Source organism: Mangifera indica, chromosome 1 (genome assembly GCF_011075055.1).
Source record: "Mangifera indica cultivar Alphonso chromosome 1, CATAS_Mindica_2.1, whole genome shotgun sequence".
In the NCBI taxonomy this organism is placed as follows: Eukaryota; Viridiplantae; Streptophyta; class Magnoliopsida; order Sapindales; family Anacardiaceae; genus Mangifera; species Mangifera indica.
Window position 1 is genome coordinate 26,879,490 of NC_058137.1, and position 21,521 is coordinate 26,901,010.

Sequence of the window (21,521 nt, forward strand, 5' to 3'; positions counted from 1 at the left end):
GTTTTGTGCAGTAGATTTATAATTTACGGATAAATAACTGAACAGGAGGTCCGATGCCCAGCCCAAAGAAGCCCAAAACAATGAAAATATCGCCTCGCGAGTACAAAAATCTCATCTTAGCCTCTCTTCGTCTCTTCGCAATAATTCCTCTCTCCCCCATCAACAATGGCAACTCTATACTCCCTATCTCTTCTCACGCCAAAATCCCTCCTTTCACCTCGCCCACAACTTACTTGTGGCCTCCAACCCTTCTCAGTTAGTCTCAACTTCCGAACTCGCTTTAGCACTCGCTCAGTTTTGACTGTCAAAGCTGGACGAACAGACAGCGACTACTCCTCGAAGAGAAGCAGCAGCAATGAACCGAGGGAGACGATAATGTTACCGGGCTGTGACTACAACCACTGGCTCATCGTTATGGAGTTTCCCAAAGACCCAGCTCCCACTAGAGAACAAATGATTGAGACTTATCTCAACACCCTTGCTACTGTTCTTGGCAGGTGATTTTTTTTTTTTAAATTTTTGATAGATAGTGGGAAAGGGTTTAATGGGTTATTTGGTTTTATGTTAAAATCATTGATCTGGTTTTTGCTTCCTTTGTATTTACTGCATATTTGTTTTGTGTTGTGACTTTCACTTGTTTTTTCGGAATGAGAAAGTGTTTGTTTGTTTGTTGAGGAAGTAGTGCTTGGATTTTGTATTTGTTGCTAAAAAGTGTTTTTTGCAATGATAAACTTTCAAACTTCGATGAAAGTAAGTTCTGATTTTTATCTTGTATATTGTATGTGTGAGTGTGTTACCGGCCCTTTTATTTCAATAGTATAAAACCTTGTTACAACAAGAACTTGGTAATTCAACTCTCTGTATGTTGACCAATTTGGCTTTGTAAATTGCAGTAAAACGTATGATGAATGAACATAATTATAGATGGCATACTAAGATTTGTGTGTAATTGTACTTATATTTGGAGTAGTAAGAATTAGCAAGAGGTATCTTTTAAGTTAATAGGCCTAATTCTTGGGTATTGTTCCTCATTAATATCTAATAATGGAGGGACCTCAAATTTTATATATATATTCGCTACAGCATGGAAGAGGCAAAGAAGAATATGTATGCTTTCAGCACAACCACTTACACTGGATTCCAGTGCACTGTATCTGAAGAAACTTCCGAGAAATTCAAGGGTTTGTGATAACTAAGAAAGTTTATTGTTTAAGCTATTTTACTTGTTTATGACTTGTGAGTGTCTAACATGTATTTTCCCTGTTGTAGGACTGCCGGGTGTTCTCTGGGTGTTGCCTGACTCATACATAGATGTCAAAAATAAAGATTATGGAGGTTTGTTTTCTCTAATTGTTCATTTGAATAAATAGTTTGCAGCTTCTTATAACATAACTGGTGCCTTAGTCTAATGGTCATATAATGCTCTTTCGTACTATCTTGTCTATTTGTAGGTGATAAATATATAAATGGGGAGATAATTCCGTGCACTTATCCTACTTATCAGCCAAAGCAACGAAAGGAATCCAAATATGTTAGTAAAAGATATGAGAGACGACGAGATGGCCCTCCACCTGAACAAAGAAGACCAAGACAAGCCGCAGCTCAGTCAGAATCAACTTCTGGATGAGGTACCAAAATTTCCATTATACTTTGGTTACTGAATTGTAGTTTTATAAATTTGGTTTGTATAACATTTGTTTGATCATTTTTCAACAGTTTGCACCTCCAAGTCACCTTTTACTGTGCTGCTATGGGTATCAGTTGTATAATACAGACCCTTGTTTTATGGGATACGCATCTGTTCTTGATTTTTCCTTTTTCAGGGTTAAGTCTATCTTCTCTAGAGTTTGTAGAAAACAATTGTGATACACACGGACTCTTTTAGATTTATTATTATTTGAGTTAGATGTCCAGTAGTACTTACGTATCAGATTTTGTTGCCTAGTTTAAATCTATATAGCAGTTATGCTTAGATGGAATTTGCGTGTTGCTGGATTTGATTTTTTTTTTTTCATTTTTTTCTTGATCTTTGTGCCTGTGTGAAAAAGAATAAGGGCGAAACTCAATGACTTACTGAGTAACAGTGTGAAATAATTTTGAAATCACTGGAAAGAAATATTGTAAAAGGGGATCATCTTGTTCAGTGTATAGTTGAAGCCTGATCATTTAGCATGGTCTAACTTGTACAAAATTCAAATTCAAGTTGATAGATGCTGAAATATCACTACTTAGATGCATGTACTCATAATTATTTCATTGCTAAATGCTTATGTGGATAGGAAGATTAAGTGAGCTATTGAGGCATGATGAAATTCTTCACAAGGGTATGAAATTATGAAACAAATTGGGCCCCTGAAACAATTCATACTGCTGGATAGCCTACATGCCATAGCATTTGAATCTTGGTTATATAAAGTAGGTCTTTATGAGAACCTGGACCTGGAAATGATTTCTGATTTCATTCTGGATTAATACATTAGTTTTCTTAGCCTAAAGAGTAGAGAAAATGGAATTGTAAACAAGGAACTTGATTGTAGATGCTTTAGAGATCGTAAGTTCTTAATTCTTAAATGAGATGGGGCTCTGTAATAACACCTTGGACAATTTCATGGAGAACTCAATGACCAAAATGGTGCAGTAAGTTTTTAGGAAACAAAATGAAGAACAATGATAAATGGAAATTAAACAACACAAGTGTGAAATCATGAAACTCTGGAGAAAATGGATAGAGATGGAGAGTGTCTGTATTGATGGAAAATCACAACGTCCTACAAAATCACAATGAAAATTGAAAAAATAAACGAAAAACCCTTCGACGAATTCGTCAGTACCACTGGTCTCCCAAAAAGGGCAGAAGTCAGCCCCCAGAACATTCTTCACAATAAGCCTCCCCTTCTTTTTGTGCACTCGGTCACTTTCGTTCTCTTTTTTCTCTATCTGTTTCACCATCTTCACTGCTCGTATTCAGCCGGATGGAGGTGTGGAATGATTAGATTCTCCTGGACCACCCCTTTTTGGTAGCTCCGCAAACTGCTGCTAGATAAACTCTCATGATTAGAGTTCTATCACAGTTCAAAATCTTACTTTCTTCTGGTATCCTTCAACAGATAAGTGGGAGATAGAGGTTATACATGCTGCAGTGCCAGTGCTGGTTGCATACTTAAAAGTGATATTTTTCTTCCATATTTATCTGTAAACATTTCTGCCCCTCATTTTCTAAAGACTCCTAATGAGCAATGTCGTCGCTAATGAGTACTGAAAACAAGTTACAATGGCGTCAAAGTTCTAAAATTTTAACTTGTATACTGAACTGTTAAGTGTAAAAGGAGATTACAAGATCAAACAAACCCGGCTCGACCTAGAACTTTAACCATAAGCCCCAAATCATAAGAAAGTCCTGCCAGGGCTACCTCAAACTCAAAGCTGGCGGTCATGAATTCAGCTTCCTCTCACCTCAAACTATTATGGCTGGCTAAGAAACATATTTCAAATTAGTAAACATTCCTCCATGCAGAATGGAACAAATACCTTCAATTAATTAGATTGACTTTCTCCACTGAGCTATAGAGGCCTGGAAATTAAACATGCTTGCAGCTAAAGGCTAATCACAGTTTCACTTATTGTAAATAATGACAAAGTTTGAAACAGAAAATGATGAAATGGGCTGGGCAGGTTACTGTGTGTGGAATTTTCTTTCGTATCCGAAATTATGAGAGTGAAGCCATACAGAAAGATAACAATGCATGGGACAAAAGAAAGTGGATTATCAAAAATTCAAAATAGTCAATGAGAAACATAACTTGCTGAGAAAAGTCTGCTTCTTTTGGTTTTCAGAAGCACCTCTGCAACTGCAACTCCCTGTAAAAACAATTGTACGCCATTATAATTCACAATTCAACTCTTTTTCCTTCACTTTTGATACCCCTTACTATCATCTTCACACTAATTCTAATTCATCCACCTTCTGTAAGAACTAATTTTTCATGAAGTAAACCAAATCAATTCATCCTAGCCTCACAGGATTTATCGATAAAATACTGAATTGGAAATCTTCAAGAATTATAGAAATACCCTAATTGCCATATTTTTTGGATTAGTAAAGTTATCAAAAATAATTGCATTAGAGTGATAAATCTTTAGTTTCTGGAACTTTTTTAAATGGCAATCTTTAATAAAAAGGGAAAGTTGTTTTGTTATAGTTTCGTTGAGAGATTTAACTAATATAAAGTAGGTTTTGATATTTCATCAAAGATTTAATAAACTTTTAGGACTCGTATTAACGTTGTTTATCTATCTTATAACCTTTAAATATGTTGAGTTTATCTTTATTGATACAAATGTCAATATTCCTATTCTTTTGACACCGAATAAGCTACAGACATGATGCTTTCTTTAGCCCCTTTTCTTTTTACAATAAGGTAAGGAATCTCTTCTTTTCAAAATTGCAACTCCTTCCCACTTGAAGAAGATACCATTACCAGCGGCAAAGGCTCTCAACCTTAAAATCTGTGACAGCTTTTTCTTTCTCTAAACGCTTGAATCTTTCTGTGTTGATCTTTAACCATAGTCAACAAAGCCAAGGGCCCCATAAACCTCCAAAACTGATATTAAGAATAAGAACAAATATACACGCATCCCACCAATAAGAAAGAAGACAATTCCAACTTTACCAGTATACGTGAAAATTTCATGAATAGTATTTGGCAATGGTGTATCTTACTGTCCTTTCTGGGAAAGATTCGAAGCTAACCGCAAGCAAACAAACAAGTAAATATAAGAAACAGGAATTGATAATCATCAACCATATATATCATTTTGTTTTGACCCGGAAGGAACAGCTTTTGCTTTTAAGATTATTGAAAAGCAAACTCATGTTTAATGCCTTGTAAACTTTAATAATCCTGCTCGTGGATGTTCAGTACTCCAAGAGCCTTCATCTTGTATACTATTCCTTAAACATTATATTAATCCACTCTTTGTTATAATATAAAGTTTTGAGCACTACATTCTGTCACAAATTGGAATTATGATTATTCCAAGTTATTGAAAGTGCAACATTTTGACAATTTAAAGAATTGGCATAGGAGAAGTCGAAGAACTTGTTGTCCTTAATGATAAATAATTAGAGTTTGATTGTGATCCCCGTGCTTAAGGGATCCTCCATTGAACGTCTCGCCTTTCGTACTTTTCTTGTTAAATTCGATTGATAATTTATTAATTTATTTATATCAGCAATGTGATTCTTTGTCACGAATTAAAAATAATTAATTTTCAATTTTGTATAAAATAAATTAAAATAATTATGAACGACATTAACTATGTCACTTAGTTATCTATTACATTGATAATTAAATGTGATTCAAAATATAAGAAAGAAAAATAATATTTATATGTATCTAATTTTAAGTATTCAATTCGAATATTTATGTGATTTGTTATTAAATAATAAAATATTATTTTATCTTTAATTTAATATCACTAAATTATATGATATTATATCATTTAATTATCTAATTTGATACTCGAAATTATATACATATAATTTTATTAATGATAAACTAATAATATAAAAAAAGTTTTTAAGTTTATTTGGCCCATTACTTACGTGTTTACGTTCAAAATGATTATTTATATGTGAAAAAATATTTTGATAATAATTATAAAAGAAGCCGTGCATCTTCTATGTTGGTCTTTGTTTTGTGTGTGTGTATACATATATGTGTCCGTACAATTTATAGAGATTCACTATTTAACATATATTATTCTATATAATTTAATTAAATAATAAAATTATATGAATTTATTTTAAATATATAAATATATATATTTATATGTATTGTTATATAGTTAGGTAATTTTAAATTAAAAATAAAATAATATTTAATTATACAATAATATATAAAAATATATATTTATATATTTAAAATAAATATGTATAACACTGCTGTAGGTTGTAATGAGTATTAGCGTAAAAGGTTGTTTGGTTTCAATGATTTAAAGATTACTTGGATAATTTATCTTTTATTATTTATGTTACCTTGTTTGGTTTATCAATAATAAAATATTACAGTAATATTTTATTATCAATACTGATGTAACATATAATATATGTGATAATTTGATTACTACCTTCATTTTAATTATTAAAATATTACTAAGATAATTTTGATTTTATTATAATTACATTATTATTTATTATTTTTTGAAACAAAAATAAGTTTATTTTTAATTAATATAATAAATAATATAAAAAATATTTAAATATAATTATATTTATGAGTATTTAAGTAAAATAATTTAGTAGTATTCTTTTATTACTTTTAATCAAACACAATATTATTTATATCTATCAAATTTTATCAAATATAATAATTATTTATATCCAATAATCTTTTAAATAATTTATCTATTTTAATAATAAAATATTATCTAAATTAAATACCTTCTAATGCTAAAATAATGAAATAGAAAGGGGGCATGAGTAGGCACGCGTGAAGCCCACACGTGCCCCTAGTCTAATGTAACTCAACCAAACAGCTTCTATCCGGCCCACGTGTTTGAAATCATTTTGCAGGGTGATTTACCTATGTCCTTGCCCGGTAAGATAATCGTTATCTCCACTCAACGTTTTCCCATCACTGTCACTCAAGGACCCTACATGGCATTCTAGTAATTTCACTTTCTACCCTTTTCCGTAACACAAATTAACACAATTTAATTATTTCTTTATAAGCAATCATGGACTATAGGGATATTTTTATTTATTTTGGTGATTATCTGTCTACAAAAATGACATAAATATCAAAAATGTGTTTAAAATATTATTTTTATTTGTACCAAATATTTGACCATATTATTATTATTATTATTATTATTATTATTATTATTAGGTGGCCTTAGTAATGAGTGCGCTTAAGCGGAAAGTACAGTAACTGACAGTAGCACAAAATCTAAGCCTTATTTATGAACCCTTCTCTTCTGCTTCCGTTTCAGTTTCAGATTTCTAGGCTTTTGCCTTTTTGACTTCATTCATACACAGCCCCAGCTGAATATTCTTTTTATTGACCAAATACCCTTACATGTTTTACCTTTGGTTAATTAATTTTTTTTTATTTATTTGCATTAACTTGTAATAATAAAAATGTAATATAATAAAATGTGAAGAAATATTGATGTGGACTGATTGATATATGTAACAAGCATGCAATTTGGTGAGGGCCTACCCTTTGAGAAGAATTATTAAAGCTTGCTTCGAGACAAGGAAAAAAAAAAGCAGCAAAATTCCCCTAAGATATTTCATATTTTCAACATTTTATCATTCTTCAACATTCTTTCAACCAATTTGTTTATTTTTGGGTTCTATCAATTCTCATAGATAGATAAGATTTTGTTAAAAATAGTACAATAATTCTAGATAAATACATATTGGTCAAATCTTGCTTAGATTTTTCAAATTGATTTCAAATGAATAAGTTCAAAATAATTTAGATAAACATGTGTCTAATCCAATCTTAAAACATATATCTAATCAATTTGATTAAAATAATAAGTAATCAAAAGAAATAAATAGAATATAAACAAACCATTCACCAGGGGTAAAATTGTAAATCCATATCTCATTAATCTCTCCTATCTCCTTCATACATAATTACTTTCCTTCATAAATAGCCTCTTCACTTTCTTTCAGAACTGACTCCTTAAACTCTCTCCAAAAAGAGAAAAAAAAATGGCAGTCTTTACCTTTAACACCAGACATGCAACCTTATATATTTCCTTTTTCTTGATTTTTCTCTCTTTGCAAGTTCTTTGTTGTTTCTCTTCTTCAATCCATGAACTTCTCCGGTCAAAAGGGCTGCCTCCCGGCCTTCTTCCGAAGGAAGTGAAATCGTATTCGCTTTCTGAAAATGGGATGCTGGAAGTTGTTCTTGAAGGTCCATGCTTAGCGAAATATGAGAACAGGGTTTTCTTTGAAAGTGTCGTTAAAGCTAATCTCAGCTATGGCAGTCTGACCGGAGTCGTGGGTTTGTCTCAGGAAGAACTCTTCCTTTGGCTTCCGGTTAAAGATATTATCGTTGATGATCCAACTTCTGGCCTTATTTTGTTCGATATCGTTGTTGCTCACAAAGAACTCTCCTTGTCTCTCTTTGAAGATCCTCCTGACTGTAAACCTCAAGGTAATAATTAAGTTTCATTTTCAGTTTTTAATTCGTCTACTTTGAATAATAACAGTTGCTTAATTAAGTTTTTAAAGCATTTGTACCATAAGTTTAATCCATTGTTATTTCGGAAACTCTATTTCCTCTTTCTCTTGTTCCATGCTTTTGCATGTATAAAATCAAGGAACTTTGCGGTTATGGCAGAAGGAACAAACAAGCGCAAAAAGCAGCCACCTTGGAGATTGTAATTAGAAAAAAAGAAAAAGATTCTAATGATTTGTTTTTAATTTTTAAATTTTATAGAGTAATATGAAAAAATATTCATCTGGGTTCTGATGTCTGTGCAGAACTGATGAAGAAACATGTGAGGAAGGACAGAGCAGGAGGAGGAGTAGAGGCTTTGAGATAGAAGGAGAAGAGAAGAGATGCCAAAGAAACAGACTGTGTCAACTTTGTCTTTTTGTTCTTAGTGTTTTTTATATTTTGTTAATTAATTTAGGGTTTGGTGGTAGGACCTGTAATTAAAGATGTGAAATTTGGAATCATATTCTCTAATCAAATTTAGAACTTGTAAACTTTCAACTTTTCTTTAATTCCTTCTGTTTTTGTCTCTTGCCATTACACCAAAGCAAAGAATCCATTCTTTCCCTTTCCCCTAATCTCTATATTATTCAATTTCACGCAACAAATTTTAAATTACAAATGATAATATATTTAAAATTAAAAAAATATTTTTTTATATGGGTTTATCCCATCAAAATCGAATTAGATTTTATTAAATATATTTCAAATATTAATTTTGATGATTTGGAAGGTAAGTAAAGCCTTAGCTCAGTTCACGGGCGAATTTTGTGGACACTTTTTATTATGGGATTCTTGGAATTATGTAAATAAATATTTTGAGAGGAAATGTGGGCCATTGTTGTTGTGGGTCCAGGGTTGGACCCACATGGGCTTAAGGTTGCATTATATTGGTTCACTGTTTTGCCTTGGTCACCGGCTTTATTGTGCATGAGCTGTGTCAGGGAAAACTTTGAACTACCATTTTAGGTCTATTTACCCTGATTTGGTCATTTGATAATAACAATGATTTGAGCAAATTAGGGCATGGTTCAAGTTACATTATTACAAAAGAAAAAGTAACACATCATTTTGCAAGTTAAAGTCCTTTTTATGAACTCACACTGAGTAAAATTACTCAAGTCTTTATCATTTGATATTGCAAATGTAAATGTAATATTTACGTTACCCTAACGTTGTTTGGGCATATGCCAATTGAGAGATTTTTCATGTGGAGTATGAGTTTTACTTATCAATGGAGGAGGGTGGTTTGGAGTGTGTGGGTTAAGTTGGTTTGTTGTTTCATCTTCAAAGGTCATATTCTCTTGTCGGTTTTTAATAATATTGTCTAGTCAAGTTGGAGCATGGGAGATATTAAAATAAATAAAAGAGAAATGTATGAAAAGATGGGTAATTCTATTTAAAGATTTGATCGCCAATGTCTCCCATTTTCACATAAAAATTTTGTTTGAATGTAATTATTATTTAACTATTGCATTACTCAAAATGGATAAATACTTGGTCACGTGAAAATATTTTACCACACGCATAAAAGTATTTTTATGAATATTGTTATTTGAGTCCTATAACAACTCTTTACTCTAATTTATGTTCATTTCGTTAATTTAATCATGTCTCGTTAACTTTTATGTTTAAAAGAAAATTAAACATAAATGTATGTTAAATAAAATAGTAATTAAATATGTATAAACAACTGAAAATGCAATTAAAAAAATTAATATCCTAAATAACTCTATCCTCATTCCCTTCTATTCTCCTCTTTTTATCTCATTCTCTAAAATACTATTATAGTAATAACATTATGTTAAATAATTAATAGTGTAATAAATATTTTTGAAAATTATATTTTTTCAAATAAGAATGGGACGTGGAGAGTATGAGACAGGGATAAGACAAAGATATATATCCCTATATATCACCGTGCCCGATTGTTTGTTATTCTTGTCTCTATTTATGTTAAAGAATCTCACCCCCTATAAGGAGGGATGAGGCGAGAACTCTATTTTTAAGGTTAAATTGTCATCCCTACTAATAATATTTAGTGGTATGAAAATATATAAGACAATGTGTTAAAGATGTTTTATTTAATTGAATAGTTTTAAATTATAAATAAAATAACATTCAATCATATAATAATATGTTAGTTATTATACCCGTGTTTTTACATCTTGTTAATTGCATGTAATATCACTCGACAAAGAACTATAACTTTGAATACTATACATTCGTAAAAATCTTAACTTTGTTATATGCAAACTAAAATCTATTTAATTCACCTCGGAGGAAAATCGCATCTACATTTGAATGTGGAAATTGACTTGCTATTCCTTTCACTGCAAGATTTTCTCTAGATTAGAGCAAGGCAAACAAAAATAGGTGAAGAAAGCCAGTAACTTTAAGATAAAAAGAAAATAAAAAGCCATTAATCCTATCAGCGGGGGTATTTCTGTAATCTTAGTTTATCTCATATAATTATAATTAAATCTAAGTAACATTTTTTTTTTTGTTTAAGTATATTATTATAAACAAAATTAACCAAAATCTCAACCGAGTGACGGAGGACAAACTAAGCTCGTCTTAGCAGAACACTCAAGGCAACGAAACCATAACAAGACTTATAAACTCAACCCATAAATGCAAACACCTAAATATGTTTTCTCTTAAAATTCTATCCAATTTACTACATAGATAGAATTTAAGAGAATGATATAACTAAGTTATCCAATATCCAACACTTAAAAGATAAGCTTGAGAGTCTTGAGATTAAAAAAAAAGACAAACAGAGATCAATTTATATTTATCAAAATAAGATCAAACAAAATGTCAAAAATTTAATTGTTCGAGTTTGAAGGGTCATCGAAGAGAAGATTGTAGACTGCCTAAATCATACACGAAAGCAGGAAAAGCACTTGTGGACTGTCCAAACAGAGTACACTTCTTCTTCTTTGTTCTAGCCACAATTTTTGCTCTCTTCAAAGATTGTAGGGATCAAAGTCGATTGTAGCCAAATCTAAGAAATATTAGAATTGGACAATGTGGGGATCAATATCACAATTTGATAGTCTTTATATATTAATTTGATAAGAGATGACTAAAGAATGTGATTGACATTTTGCCACCCAAAGATTTGACCTAAAAACATTTTTTTCACGTAATTGCATGAATTATATGTTCCTTCCTAAATCTTAATTTTGGTAACATAAAATTAATTGTAAAAAAAATATAATAGTCATTTAACCTTTTAAAAGTTTTGAAAACAAATAAAAAAATTAAAAAAAATTTAAAAATATAATGACTCGAAAAATGTTTCAATACTATCATAACCTATACAAAATCAACAAGTGCTAGTGTATCTAATGGCCATAATCAACGAAATCAACCATTACCACCCAAAATTAATTGCGGTTGAATCAATAAGAAAATCCAGTGATCACGAGCAACAAAATCAACAACCATCACCATGTTAGAAATGGTTTAATACCATTACCACAAAATTAACAATTGCATCCATTTCAACAACCAAATCAAAGATTTTGTGGCTACGAATGGACTTGGAGAGAGTGACAACACTGTTAAAGAAAAATTTTCCCAATTCAGGGTCAAAGATTGGATTCATATGGAGGGGGGACCTTCCATAATGGAGGAAAAATTGTAGAAACTTTCTAGGATTGCTATAAGGAGCAGGAATTATGTTTTGAGGGTGGCCAGGAGGAGGGAGGTTAATAGCTAGCACAAGGATGAGATTGTGTGTGGGAGGTAGAGATGTTCCCCGGTATGGTGGTAGTGGTGCGAATGCGGGGGGTGATGCATTTGGTGCAATAAGATATTATTTTTGTAGTGGGGTTTTAATATAAAAATATATATCTAGTTCAAAGAATTTTTTATTAATTTCATGTTATTTTTCACATTAATTTAATTCTTTATATTATTTATTTTATCAATTAATATTAAAAGATTATTATAATTTTTATTATCTAATTAATCAAACAAAATTATATGGTAAGTAAAATATAGATAATCATAGTAATATTTTATTTTTGTAACCAAAAAAATGGTGTCAATATATTAGAACCTGTTATAAACAACCCAACAGATATTGTCCGCTTTAGGCTTCAGGCTCTCACGGCTTTAAAACGCGTCTATTGAGTTAAGGGTTTTTGGCCCCTGCCTATATACAAGCTCAGTAGACTACACGGGAGTGATGTGAGACTTCAGGTCACAACACACCCCTCCCCATTGCAAATCGTGCTGATAACATGTTATAAATAACCTAACAAATATTGTCTGCTTTGGGCTTCAGACCCTCACGACTTTAAAACGCGTCTATTGAGTTAAAGGATTCTGACCCCTGCATATATATACGCTCAGTAGACTGTGTGAGAGCAATGTAGGACTTCAGGTCACAACAGAACCAAATTTTTTGGGTTAGATTTTAAATAAAAAGTGTAATTTATAGTGAAAAAAATGTTAATCACTCGTTTGTTTACATTCATGAATTTACAACCGTCTGATGAGGCGCGTTAGCAGGGTCCCCTCGATTTAGCACATCAATGTCAACCCCGAAACTCACCTAGGCCCCACTGCTCTTTCCCTTCTCGCACATATTCGATGTCAACGTGGCGACATTTTATAGTGCCACGAACACAGCACCAAACACCGACTCTCCAGTTGCTTTCATTTCAAGTAATACTATCTTCTACGTCACTAGCGGAGAGCTGTAACGAAATCTAGTTGAAGGTCCCTGAGAACCGTCCGATGTTAAGACGATTCTTGTATCAATACGTGGTGTCAGATCACCGGTTATCTAGGAATCCTGTACGAGAAGTGACCACACTGAAATTAAACAGGGCTAATTGATGGATCTCCACTAATGTTGATCTTAATAATAAAGCACTTGTTATACTTTAAAGAATTATCTCTAACCTCCCAATAAATGTCCATACATCCGCTCGGTTTTACTTTCTTAAGGAGGGTTGATAAGAGTAGAATTAGTGAAAATATATTATTATTAAACAATTTTCAGTTTTAAGTATAATAAATATAATATTTAAATAAAATAAGTTATAAAGAAATGAGAAAATTCTAAAGTTAGTATAGTTTTTTCTTCTTGCGGTTAGAAAAAAAACATGAAAATTGTATCAAAAAAGTAATATGTAAGCATTTAACAATAAGATCTGTTGTCTATATGTAATACACTAAACACATCATTTACTAGTTTATTAGTAAAAAATGTAAAAAAAAAAAAATCGTTTTGCATAGAAATATCAAAAAGAGTGAATTTTGACAGTTTTATTAACTTCCATGATCTCCTTATTATACTATTATCATATCCTATAAAAAAAGTATTTTACAAAGATAAATGATGACTCTTGTATTTTATCGAATTCTAAACAAAATATCAATAATATAATGAAAAATATAAATTTATAAATAATAAATCAAATCATTTTAAAAATGTTTGGATTACAAACCACACTATTAGTTATAAGTTATTTTTGTTGATATAAATTTTACATAAATAATTAGAATCTTAGAAAACTTAATTTAATTTTAATCACTTATTCAACTAAATACATACATACATATACACACACGCGCGCGTGCGCATACACACACATATATATGGAGGGATGCCAAACATACCTGCAAGTTAGAACAATTTTCAAAATATTGGGGGTATCTTAAAGTTAAACTTAACATTAAGGCAGTATATGAAGTTATCTAATTAATTATTACCATAGAAAAAATTAAAAAAAAAATCGAAAACCAGAGCTCCTTAAATAGAACCTTACTCCTGAAGGAATTGCTTAAGGTTCAGATTTTTTATCCTTTCATTTTCCAGTTGTTTGATTATGGGAGGCGGAGCAGCCATGAGAGCCGTAGGTAAGGTCGCCGGGATTGGGGTTTTCAACGGTGGGATGCGTGGCGGCGTGTCTTCCGCAACCGCCGCGACCCCGCCCGCATCACAATCCCTGCGAAACGTCTCGCGCCCTGTTGGAGGAATCTTATCGAGCGGGAAGGTTTCCGCTGGAGGTGATGTGGCAGAGACGCTGAAACCCTCGTGGGAATTGGATGACTGGGAGTTCGCTGGAGGAGAAAACGATTTTCTGGTGGCGCCAGGGCCGGAATCAACTGAACCAATGGCTAGGGTTGTATTTGGCGGTGCGCCAAGCCTTGAGGAGGCTAAGGAAGCAACGTCTGAACTTAAAGAGGCATTGGATAAGTAATTTTTCCCAGAATTTCTTTGTGAATATTAATTGAAAATTTTTATCTTTTTTCAATTGCATATATTATTGTACCACATCCGCATGGTTAGCTGAAATAAAAAATTCCTATTAAGGCACTATTAATTTGATAGTAAATTTTAAGTAATCATACTAATTAGTAACATGGAGGCTTGTTTCTGTAGATTTTTATGGGTATTGATACCAACAGTTATGGTAAAAAAAATTGCAAACTTTTCAGACTTGATCGTGTTCCACTGTGTTTGATAGATGATTTTTTTTGTTTTCAGGGTTTATTTTTCATCTGAGAATTCCAGCGAGAGTGAATATGACGGTGCAGTGTCAGGGCTGCAAATGGTTGCAAACTCTGAATGCTTGGAGACCAAGAGCTGTACCTCATTTGATCCAAAATCTGTTACAGTACCAAACCAGGCTATTCAGGCTTTTAAATTCCTTTGTGAAAATGCTTCAGCTCAGGTCTTTTTGATTCAGTTGCCTTGCCTATCTCTTTTTAGTTGCTTTTAGCTTATGTTTTTGAATGTATATATTTGCCAATTGAGTTGTTACTTTAAGATTTATATTTCTAAAACGATCATATGACCATTCACTTTGACAATAATTTTTTGATTTTGGTTTTGTGACCAGACTGTTGTTGCATCAGTTGCTTCTGACCCAGATGTGTGGAATGCTGTCATGCAAAATGAAGCTCTTGTGCAATTCTTACAGTCCCAGAAAAGCAGTAAGATTTTTATATGTTTTTTCCATTTGATAGATTTTTTAGCAGGACTAGTTTTCTTGAGAGGCTCTTTGGTGGGAAGGATGCAGTGCAACACTTTTTGATTGGCCGAATGTTCATATTTTTTTTTACCAGCATTTCTTTGGTATGGATCTGAGATTAAATTTGTTGCAGATGTAACGTTTGAAGATCAGGGTTCTCCCAGAAAGGTTGATGAATTAACTGATTTGAGCAAAGAAGATACAGGAAGCCATTCTGGAGACAGTGGAAGCCAAAGTCAGTTTGAGCCCATGGCTGTTCTTCAGAAGATCAAAGATAGTGTGGTTGAACTGGGAATAACAACCATGGATCGAGTGGTTGAGGTGGTGAGCAATGTGGGTAATTTTCTGCAGAACATTTTTGGCATGCCCGAGGCTGACAAGACTTGCACTGAAGCAGATGCCAAACCAAACCATATTGAAAACAAGGTAGGACTGGGAGCTTCTGTCATTGGACTGGCCATTATGGTGATCATGGTGGTTGTGCTGAAGCGAGTTTGAAAGTTTATATTCTGGCAAATTACCCAAAAATTTGTCGAGTTCACAAACTCTTTGGAAGTATTTCTCCGTTATGATGCATTAGTAGATATGTACAGTACTTTACAAACCTTTTGCAGCTCGGGTGGCTTATGCTAAAGTTATGCAAAGTACTTCACATTGCGTAATTTTACTTGTTCCCTGCAGCACTTGCATATTGCAATTTTGTGTCAAACCAGATGATATTTTTTCAAGCCATTTAGTTGTTTGCTGCTGAAATTGATAACAATGTTCTAATCCAGGCAAATTTTTTTTTTTTTTTAACCGGTGAAAGATGAATTGAATTTACAAAATTTGCGGTGACTGATGTACACGTTTGGAGAGAAGTCATAACAAGCATTCACCAAAAGGTGTTATCTTTCTAGCGTTTTGTTTCCTCCACAACTTGTATTTTTGTTCCAACGATACAAAATAGTCCTGTAAAGTGGCAATTTCTCAGAAAGGTCGTCTGATAAATTATTTCAGTATGTATTCATGAATCTACAAAACTGAACAGCCATCAAGAATCTAATAGTGGAGACTGCGTTCAAATTTTCTCCTATTTGGCCCTTCGACCACCCTTCTATAGTATTCTTTGAAAGAATCCTTCCTGGGACATTTTTATTGTTGAATTTATATGTCACTGCTAACGCACATGATGTCTTCCTTTGATATATACATCTTCCCTTTATCTCTTCTTCCACTCGATTGCGTTCGGTCTAGTTGGCCCTTCTGCGAAAAATGAAATATAAATATGGTTGTAATAGCATTCACAGAACTGTGACAGATGTGTGAAAAATGCATTACTTTATGATGGTTATCAAAAACAGAAAAAACTGTACCAACCTTCTTCAGGACAAATGCCAGGTACAAATAGGCCACTTCCCATTCATCTGGTGATAGTGTGCCTAGATATCACAAAGCAAATACAAAGACCCACTATTTAGAAATCTTTAAAGCCTGCCTAGAAATATTTTAAACTGCAATACATTAATTTTTGGGCCTAGATGGGAAAGTTGAATGAGTGAAAAAAGTACAGGGCATCAAACTTACTCTGGTCTTGGTTACCGTTGCCCAAGGCACCGAGTCGTCGCATGAGTTCTACATATTCAGGTTTCTTCAAGTACTCATGGAAAAATTCGTGTGAGTTCTTCACAAAAACTAGCTCCAATCCATTCTGCGAAATTGAATAGTGTGTAAAATAACAAAACATGGCCATTGCAAAGCTAGGCGAAAAGAAAAAAAGGTACATAACTAAGCAGAGAAGTTGCACCTCTTCTGCCATGGATTTGAAGAGATGGAAGGGAACAATCCATTCTGGGCAATCGACTGCATCCTGCAATAATATAAAATTTTAATTAGATTTTTAGTATATTATCTCAGTGACTTAGTTCATATTAATGTAGCAAAATTAAGATACAATAAAAACACTGTAAATAGCTCATACAGAAAAAAGATTAAACATTGTGGCAAGTTGAGATAACATAGTTCTATATAAACATAGATATGTGTGCCATTTAATAGAATTTATCAATAGAGCACAGCTTGAAGAAAACCATAAAAATGAAAAAAAAAAAAGAAATTACAAGCCAAAGGGAGAAGAAAAAATACCTCTAGATGAAACTTGTACTGGATGCCAAACGGCTTAGAAGATTTAAATTTCTGTCCACACCATATTGTCAATACTACATGAGACAAAATAACTGTGCAAACCAAATCTTCTACAAACCATGTAACTGTTACAAAAGGAAAAGAACATTTGACCTTTTCAGAAAATTCTTCATCAAATCGTATCCAGTAGACACTATTACCGATGGTCAATCCTTAAGCTGCATGTTCACAATGCAGATAACTTTACTAATCAAGAATGAGAAAGTGGTGTGTCATGCCCAACAATCCTAATTCTCATATGTGGCAGGAAAGAAAGAAAGAACTGGAAGAAAAAAAAATTATATACAATAAAAATTTGACCCAGTATAAAAACAGTTCATAGCAATTGAACTGACCCAAAAAAAAAAGGTTAATGATGAACAGTACAGTTTTTTAAGCATTTCACTTCAGGCTTTCCTATTGAGAAAATAAAGCATTGCTGTAATAATTTAATGCAAGCTTAGAGAGAAAAGCTTATTCCTTAAAATGTACAGAATATGTGTTTTCAGCATAATTTTGGCTATGCTCACTGTAGAGTGCATGAAGAAATGGCAATGGTAGAAGGAAGCATAACTATGGAAATTGAACTCTATGAAAATAAAAGTTCCTATAAAAACAAATCACCAAAAGGAATTTACCAAACAACAAGGGAAATTGCGAAACAATGAAAGGATACCAACTTGTTGGAATAAGACCCAGATTTTCATATTAGAAGAATTTTGCACGGATGATAAGCAATCAAAGTGAGGAGCTTGACAAAACCTTCTCTAAGCTTTTGAACTATCACATTGGCATCTGGCATTGTCCCAATGAAAGTGCCCCCGGGACAAAGTAAAGCAGATACATTGGCCAAGGCTCGCCTTGCACGTGCCTCAGTAGACCAGGAATAATGCATGGCAAACTGAAAAATCAACACAACAATCATTTATATAGAAATTTGAATAAAATATTCACCTGAAAAAAATGATGACCTATTTATTAATTTGAAAAGGCATTTGTATTTAGAAATTCAATATCTGACAAGGAGCAGTTCATTGATTTCTTTTACTATACTAAGTAGATTTGACTAAAACAATAGTTACTATAGCATTTTCAAGATTTCACAGAAATTAAGACTCACTTGGCAACTGCAGGTATCAAAAGGTGCATCATCTGCACAAGCACCAGACGAACCTGAAATTAATTCATAAACAACAAAACCGATTAATACTTTCACAAGCACCAGTATAACATAGTCATTCTGGTAGTTAACCTTGGACATAATTACTCTAAATATACTAAATTTCATTGTTCCATAGCTTAGTACACTGCTGTTGAATTTAGCGTGCATCCAATAAATAAGCTAGGAGGAAAGGTGATGAAATTTTGAAAGACTAGTTATTGTTAGTGGAAATACATCATAACAGTCTCCACATATGAGCCGGGCAGGAAAACTGAACTTCTTACGACGCTGATGGTGATCTGCATCACCATTGTAACAGGTATGACAGTCTTCTATCTGTACAAAAATGATGGGCACAATTTAGCTAGCACATTCTGATATACACATACTTAAAGGCCAAAGGTGAAGTTGAAAAATATGGAAGCTTACAAAAAAAAAAAAAAAGTCACATTAAAATTGAGCATTGATTATTTTGAGAAGGGAGGTTCCCAGAGGATGTCAACTGTTGTGCTCAGGACACATAATTTTGCACAAACATGGTACGTCAAGAAAAGCACTAACTTATCAAACATGTCAACTGTCGCCACAAGAACAAGAAATCAACAAGCACTAACTTATCAATGTAGCTTAATAATTATAACCCCATCTACCCAATATGCCTAAGCAAAATGGGGGACAACAAACTGAATGTACTTACTGAGCCTTCAGCGATATCAATGCCAACATAATATCCAATCTTTGCCTTGTCCCATTTGATAAGATCACCACCCTGATACATCAAAAAAAGAAGCAAAAAGATCCATCAGGGAAAACAAAAGATTGAGAATTTGAAGGTTATAAGGAATTTAAATACCTTGCCGCAGGCAAGATCAAGAACAGCATCCCCTCGGCGAGCATAAAGCTGAACTAAGACACTTTTAATCTGTTCAACAAAATAAGGAGTCAAACAATTTATTCATACTCTATATATATAAATCATAACTTAATGACATTACAAGGCACACCCAGTTATTAAGTTTCTTCAAGTGAATGATTGGACTTGCTTCTCGTTCTTCCAAGGTTTGATTTGTCCTTGCACTATAGTGGTCAGCTACTTTCCTAGCAAAAACCTTAGTGCTCTCATCTTCCAAAAATTGTGCATCACCTAATATCATAAAATCAAATACTCAATTACATCTTTCATTGAAGAAAGGATTAACAACTTCAAGCATTCCAACATCTAACAAGCTGAAAATTAAAGTATTTAATTCACGCCTGCAATTAGCACTCAACAATGGACGCCAAAACACTATTCCTTAACTTCAAATTAAGGTAACTCCAATTAGCTTTCTGGGCAACCAAACAAAAGCTAAACCTTGTTAAACTCAAAACCCATGTCCAAATTAATGAACACATTAACCAAAAAACTTCAAATAAAGGCACACTTTATTTTCTTTTCAGAAACTAAAGCTAACAAACGACAAAACCCTTGTCCAAAAACTATCTAATTAACCAAAAACATAACTAAAAAAAAAATCAAGACAAGACAAAGAAGGGTTTCAAAGCTAAATTTAACCTTCTGGGTTCTGTCGGAATCTGGATTGAGGTGGCCCATCTGAGGTAGATGGAGACTCCCGATACCCTCGTTTCATAGCAAATTATGAGTAATGAGAAATAAGTTATAGCGTTTTACAAATATAAAAAAGTGTTGTTTTAATTCTAAAGTTGTGATTGAGAAGACAATAAATCAAGAGCAAAACTGAACAAATTTGAGTTAGTTGGAGGCTGTTAAGTGCTGCGATGTTGATATATAATAAACAGAGAAGAACATTAAATGACAGTGATCGACCACGGGATCTTACACCCAGAAATCAAGGACCTGTTTGGGAGCAGGGATAGGAATATTTTTTTCCGAGATATTAATTAAAATAGACAAAAATTTTTCCGTTAATACTTTTTTAGGTAAATATACAGTAGTTTTACTTTTATAAACAAATTTTTTTATAACTCTAAAAATACCCTCCCAACCCTGTAACTGTAGGCGCAAAAAAAAAGGTGTGGTACGCATGATACGTACAAAATACGCACACCCTATATATATATATATATATATATATATATATATATATATATATATATATATATATATAAAACAGAGTGCGGGGTGCGCACCCTTTTTTTCATATATATATATATATATATATATATTAAATAATATAATATAATATTTAAAAAATATAATAAATAAATATATATTAAATATTATAATATTTAATATAATATACATAAATAATAATAATAATAATAATTTTTAAACATATATTATATATAATATTATAATATAATAAATATATATAATAATATAATATATATTTAAAAATTATTATTATTATTATTGTTATTTATCTATATTATATTAAATATTATAATATTTAATATATATTTATTTATTTATTATATTATTTAATATATATATATATAAGAAAGTGTGCACGCAGTTGTTTATATAGATTATATTAGGGTGTGCGCACTCTGTACGCACTGCACACTGGGCACGCACCGCATGCATCGCACGCACTGCGTACACCGTACGCACCACGCGCACCACACGCACTGCGTACGCACCTCGCACACCACGTGCACCACACCATCCTTCCAGTGCCTACAGCTACAGGACTGAGAGGGTATTTTTAGAGTTACAAAAAAATTTGCTTATAAAAGTAAAACTACTGTGTGTTTGCCTAAAAGGGTATAAGCGGAAAAATTTTTGCCTATTTAATTAATATCCCTTTTTTTCCCTATTATCAATTTATCCCTGATGATTTTGGAAGTCCATGCAAAATTGATTGCAGCACAAGAATATTAAGAGTTTTATGTTTTATTAAATAGAACTATAAATCATTTATTTATATTAATTTTAAGTTTCTTTTTTTTATTTGTATTTCATTTTCAGCTATAATGAATCCTAAAAGTTAAAAA

The 21,521-nt window shown here is 32.4% G+C and overlaps 3 protein-coding genes and 1 pseudogene across 3 annotated transcripts; 3 read left to right on the forward strand and 1 right to left on the reverse strand.

Annotated features, from left to right (window-relative positions):
- Positions 1-63: 63 nt before the first annotated feature.
- Positions 64-1,979, forward strand: LOC123210103 (multiple organellar RNA editing factor 9, chloroplastic-like). The gene is made up of 5 exons (XM_044628345.1): positions 64-497; positions 1,084-1,181; positions 1,270-1,335; positions 1,452-1,628; positions 1,717-1,979. Exons 1-4 carry the CDS (start codon positions 166-168, stop codon positions 1,625-1,627), a joined length of 672 nt encoding a protein of 223 aa, XP_044484280.1. The 5' UTR covers positions 64-165; the 3' UTR covers position 1,628; positions 1,717-1,979.
- Positions 1,980-7,668: 5,689 nt separating this feature from the next.
- On the forward strand, positions 7,669-8,738 carry LOC123215139. Its single transcript, XM_044635214.1, has 2 exons — positions 7,669-8,174; positions 8,504-8,738. The coding sequence occupies exons 1-2, from the start codon at positions 7,727-7,729 to the stop codon at positions 8,563-8,565; spliced, it is 510 nt and encodes a 169-aa protein (XP_044491149.1). The 5' UTR covers positions 7,669-7,726; the 3' UTR covers positions 8,566-8,738.
- A 5,242-nt stretch (positions 8,739-13,980) lies between these two features.
- On the forward strand, positions 13,981-15,900 carry LOC123213102. The gene is made up of 4 exons (XM_044632463.1): positions 13,981-14,460; positions 14,752-14,938; positions 15,107-15,200; positions 15,372-15,900. Exons 1-4 carry the CDS (start codon positions 14,090-14,092, stop codon positions 15,734-15,736), a joined length of 1,017 nt encoding a protein of 338 aa, XP_044488398.1. The 5' UTR covers positions 13,981-14,089; the 3' UTR covers positions 15,737-15,900.
- A 199-nt stretch (positions 15,901-16,099) lies between these two features.
- LOC123213111 lies at positions 16,100-20,449 on the reverse strand (annotated as a pseudogene).
- Between the last annotated feature and the right edge of the window lie 1,072 nt (positions 20,450-21,521).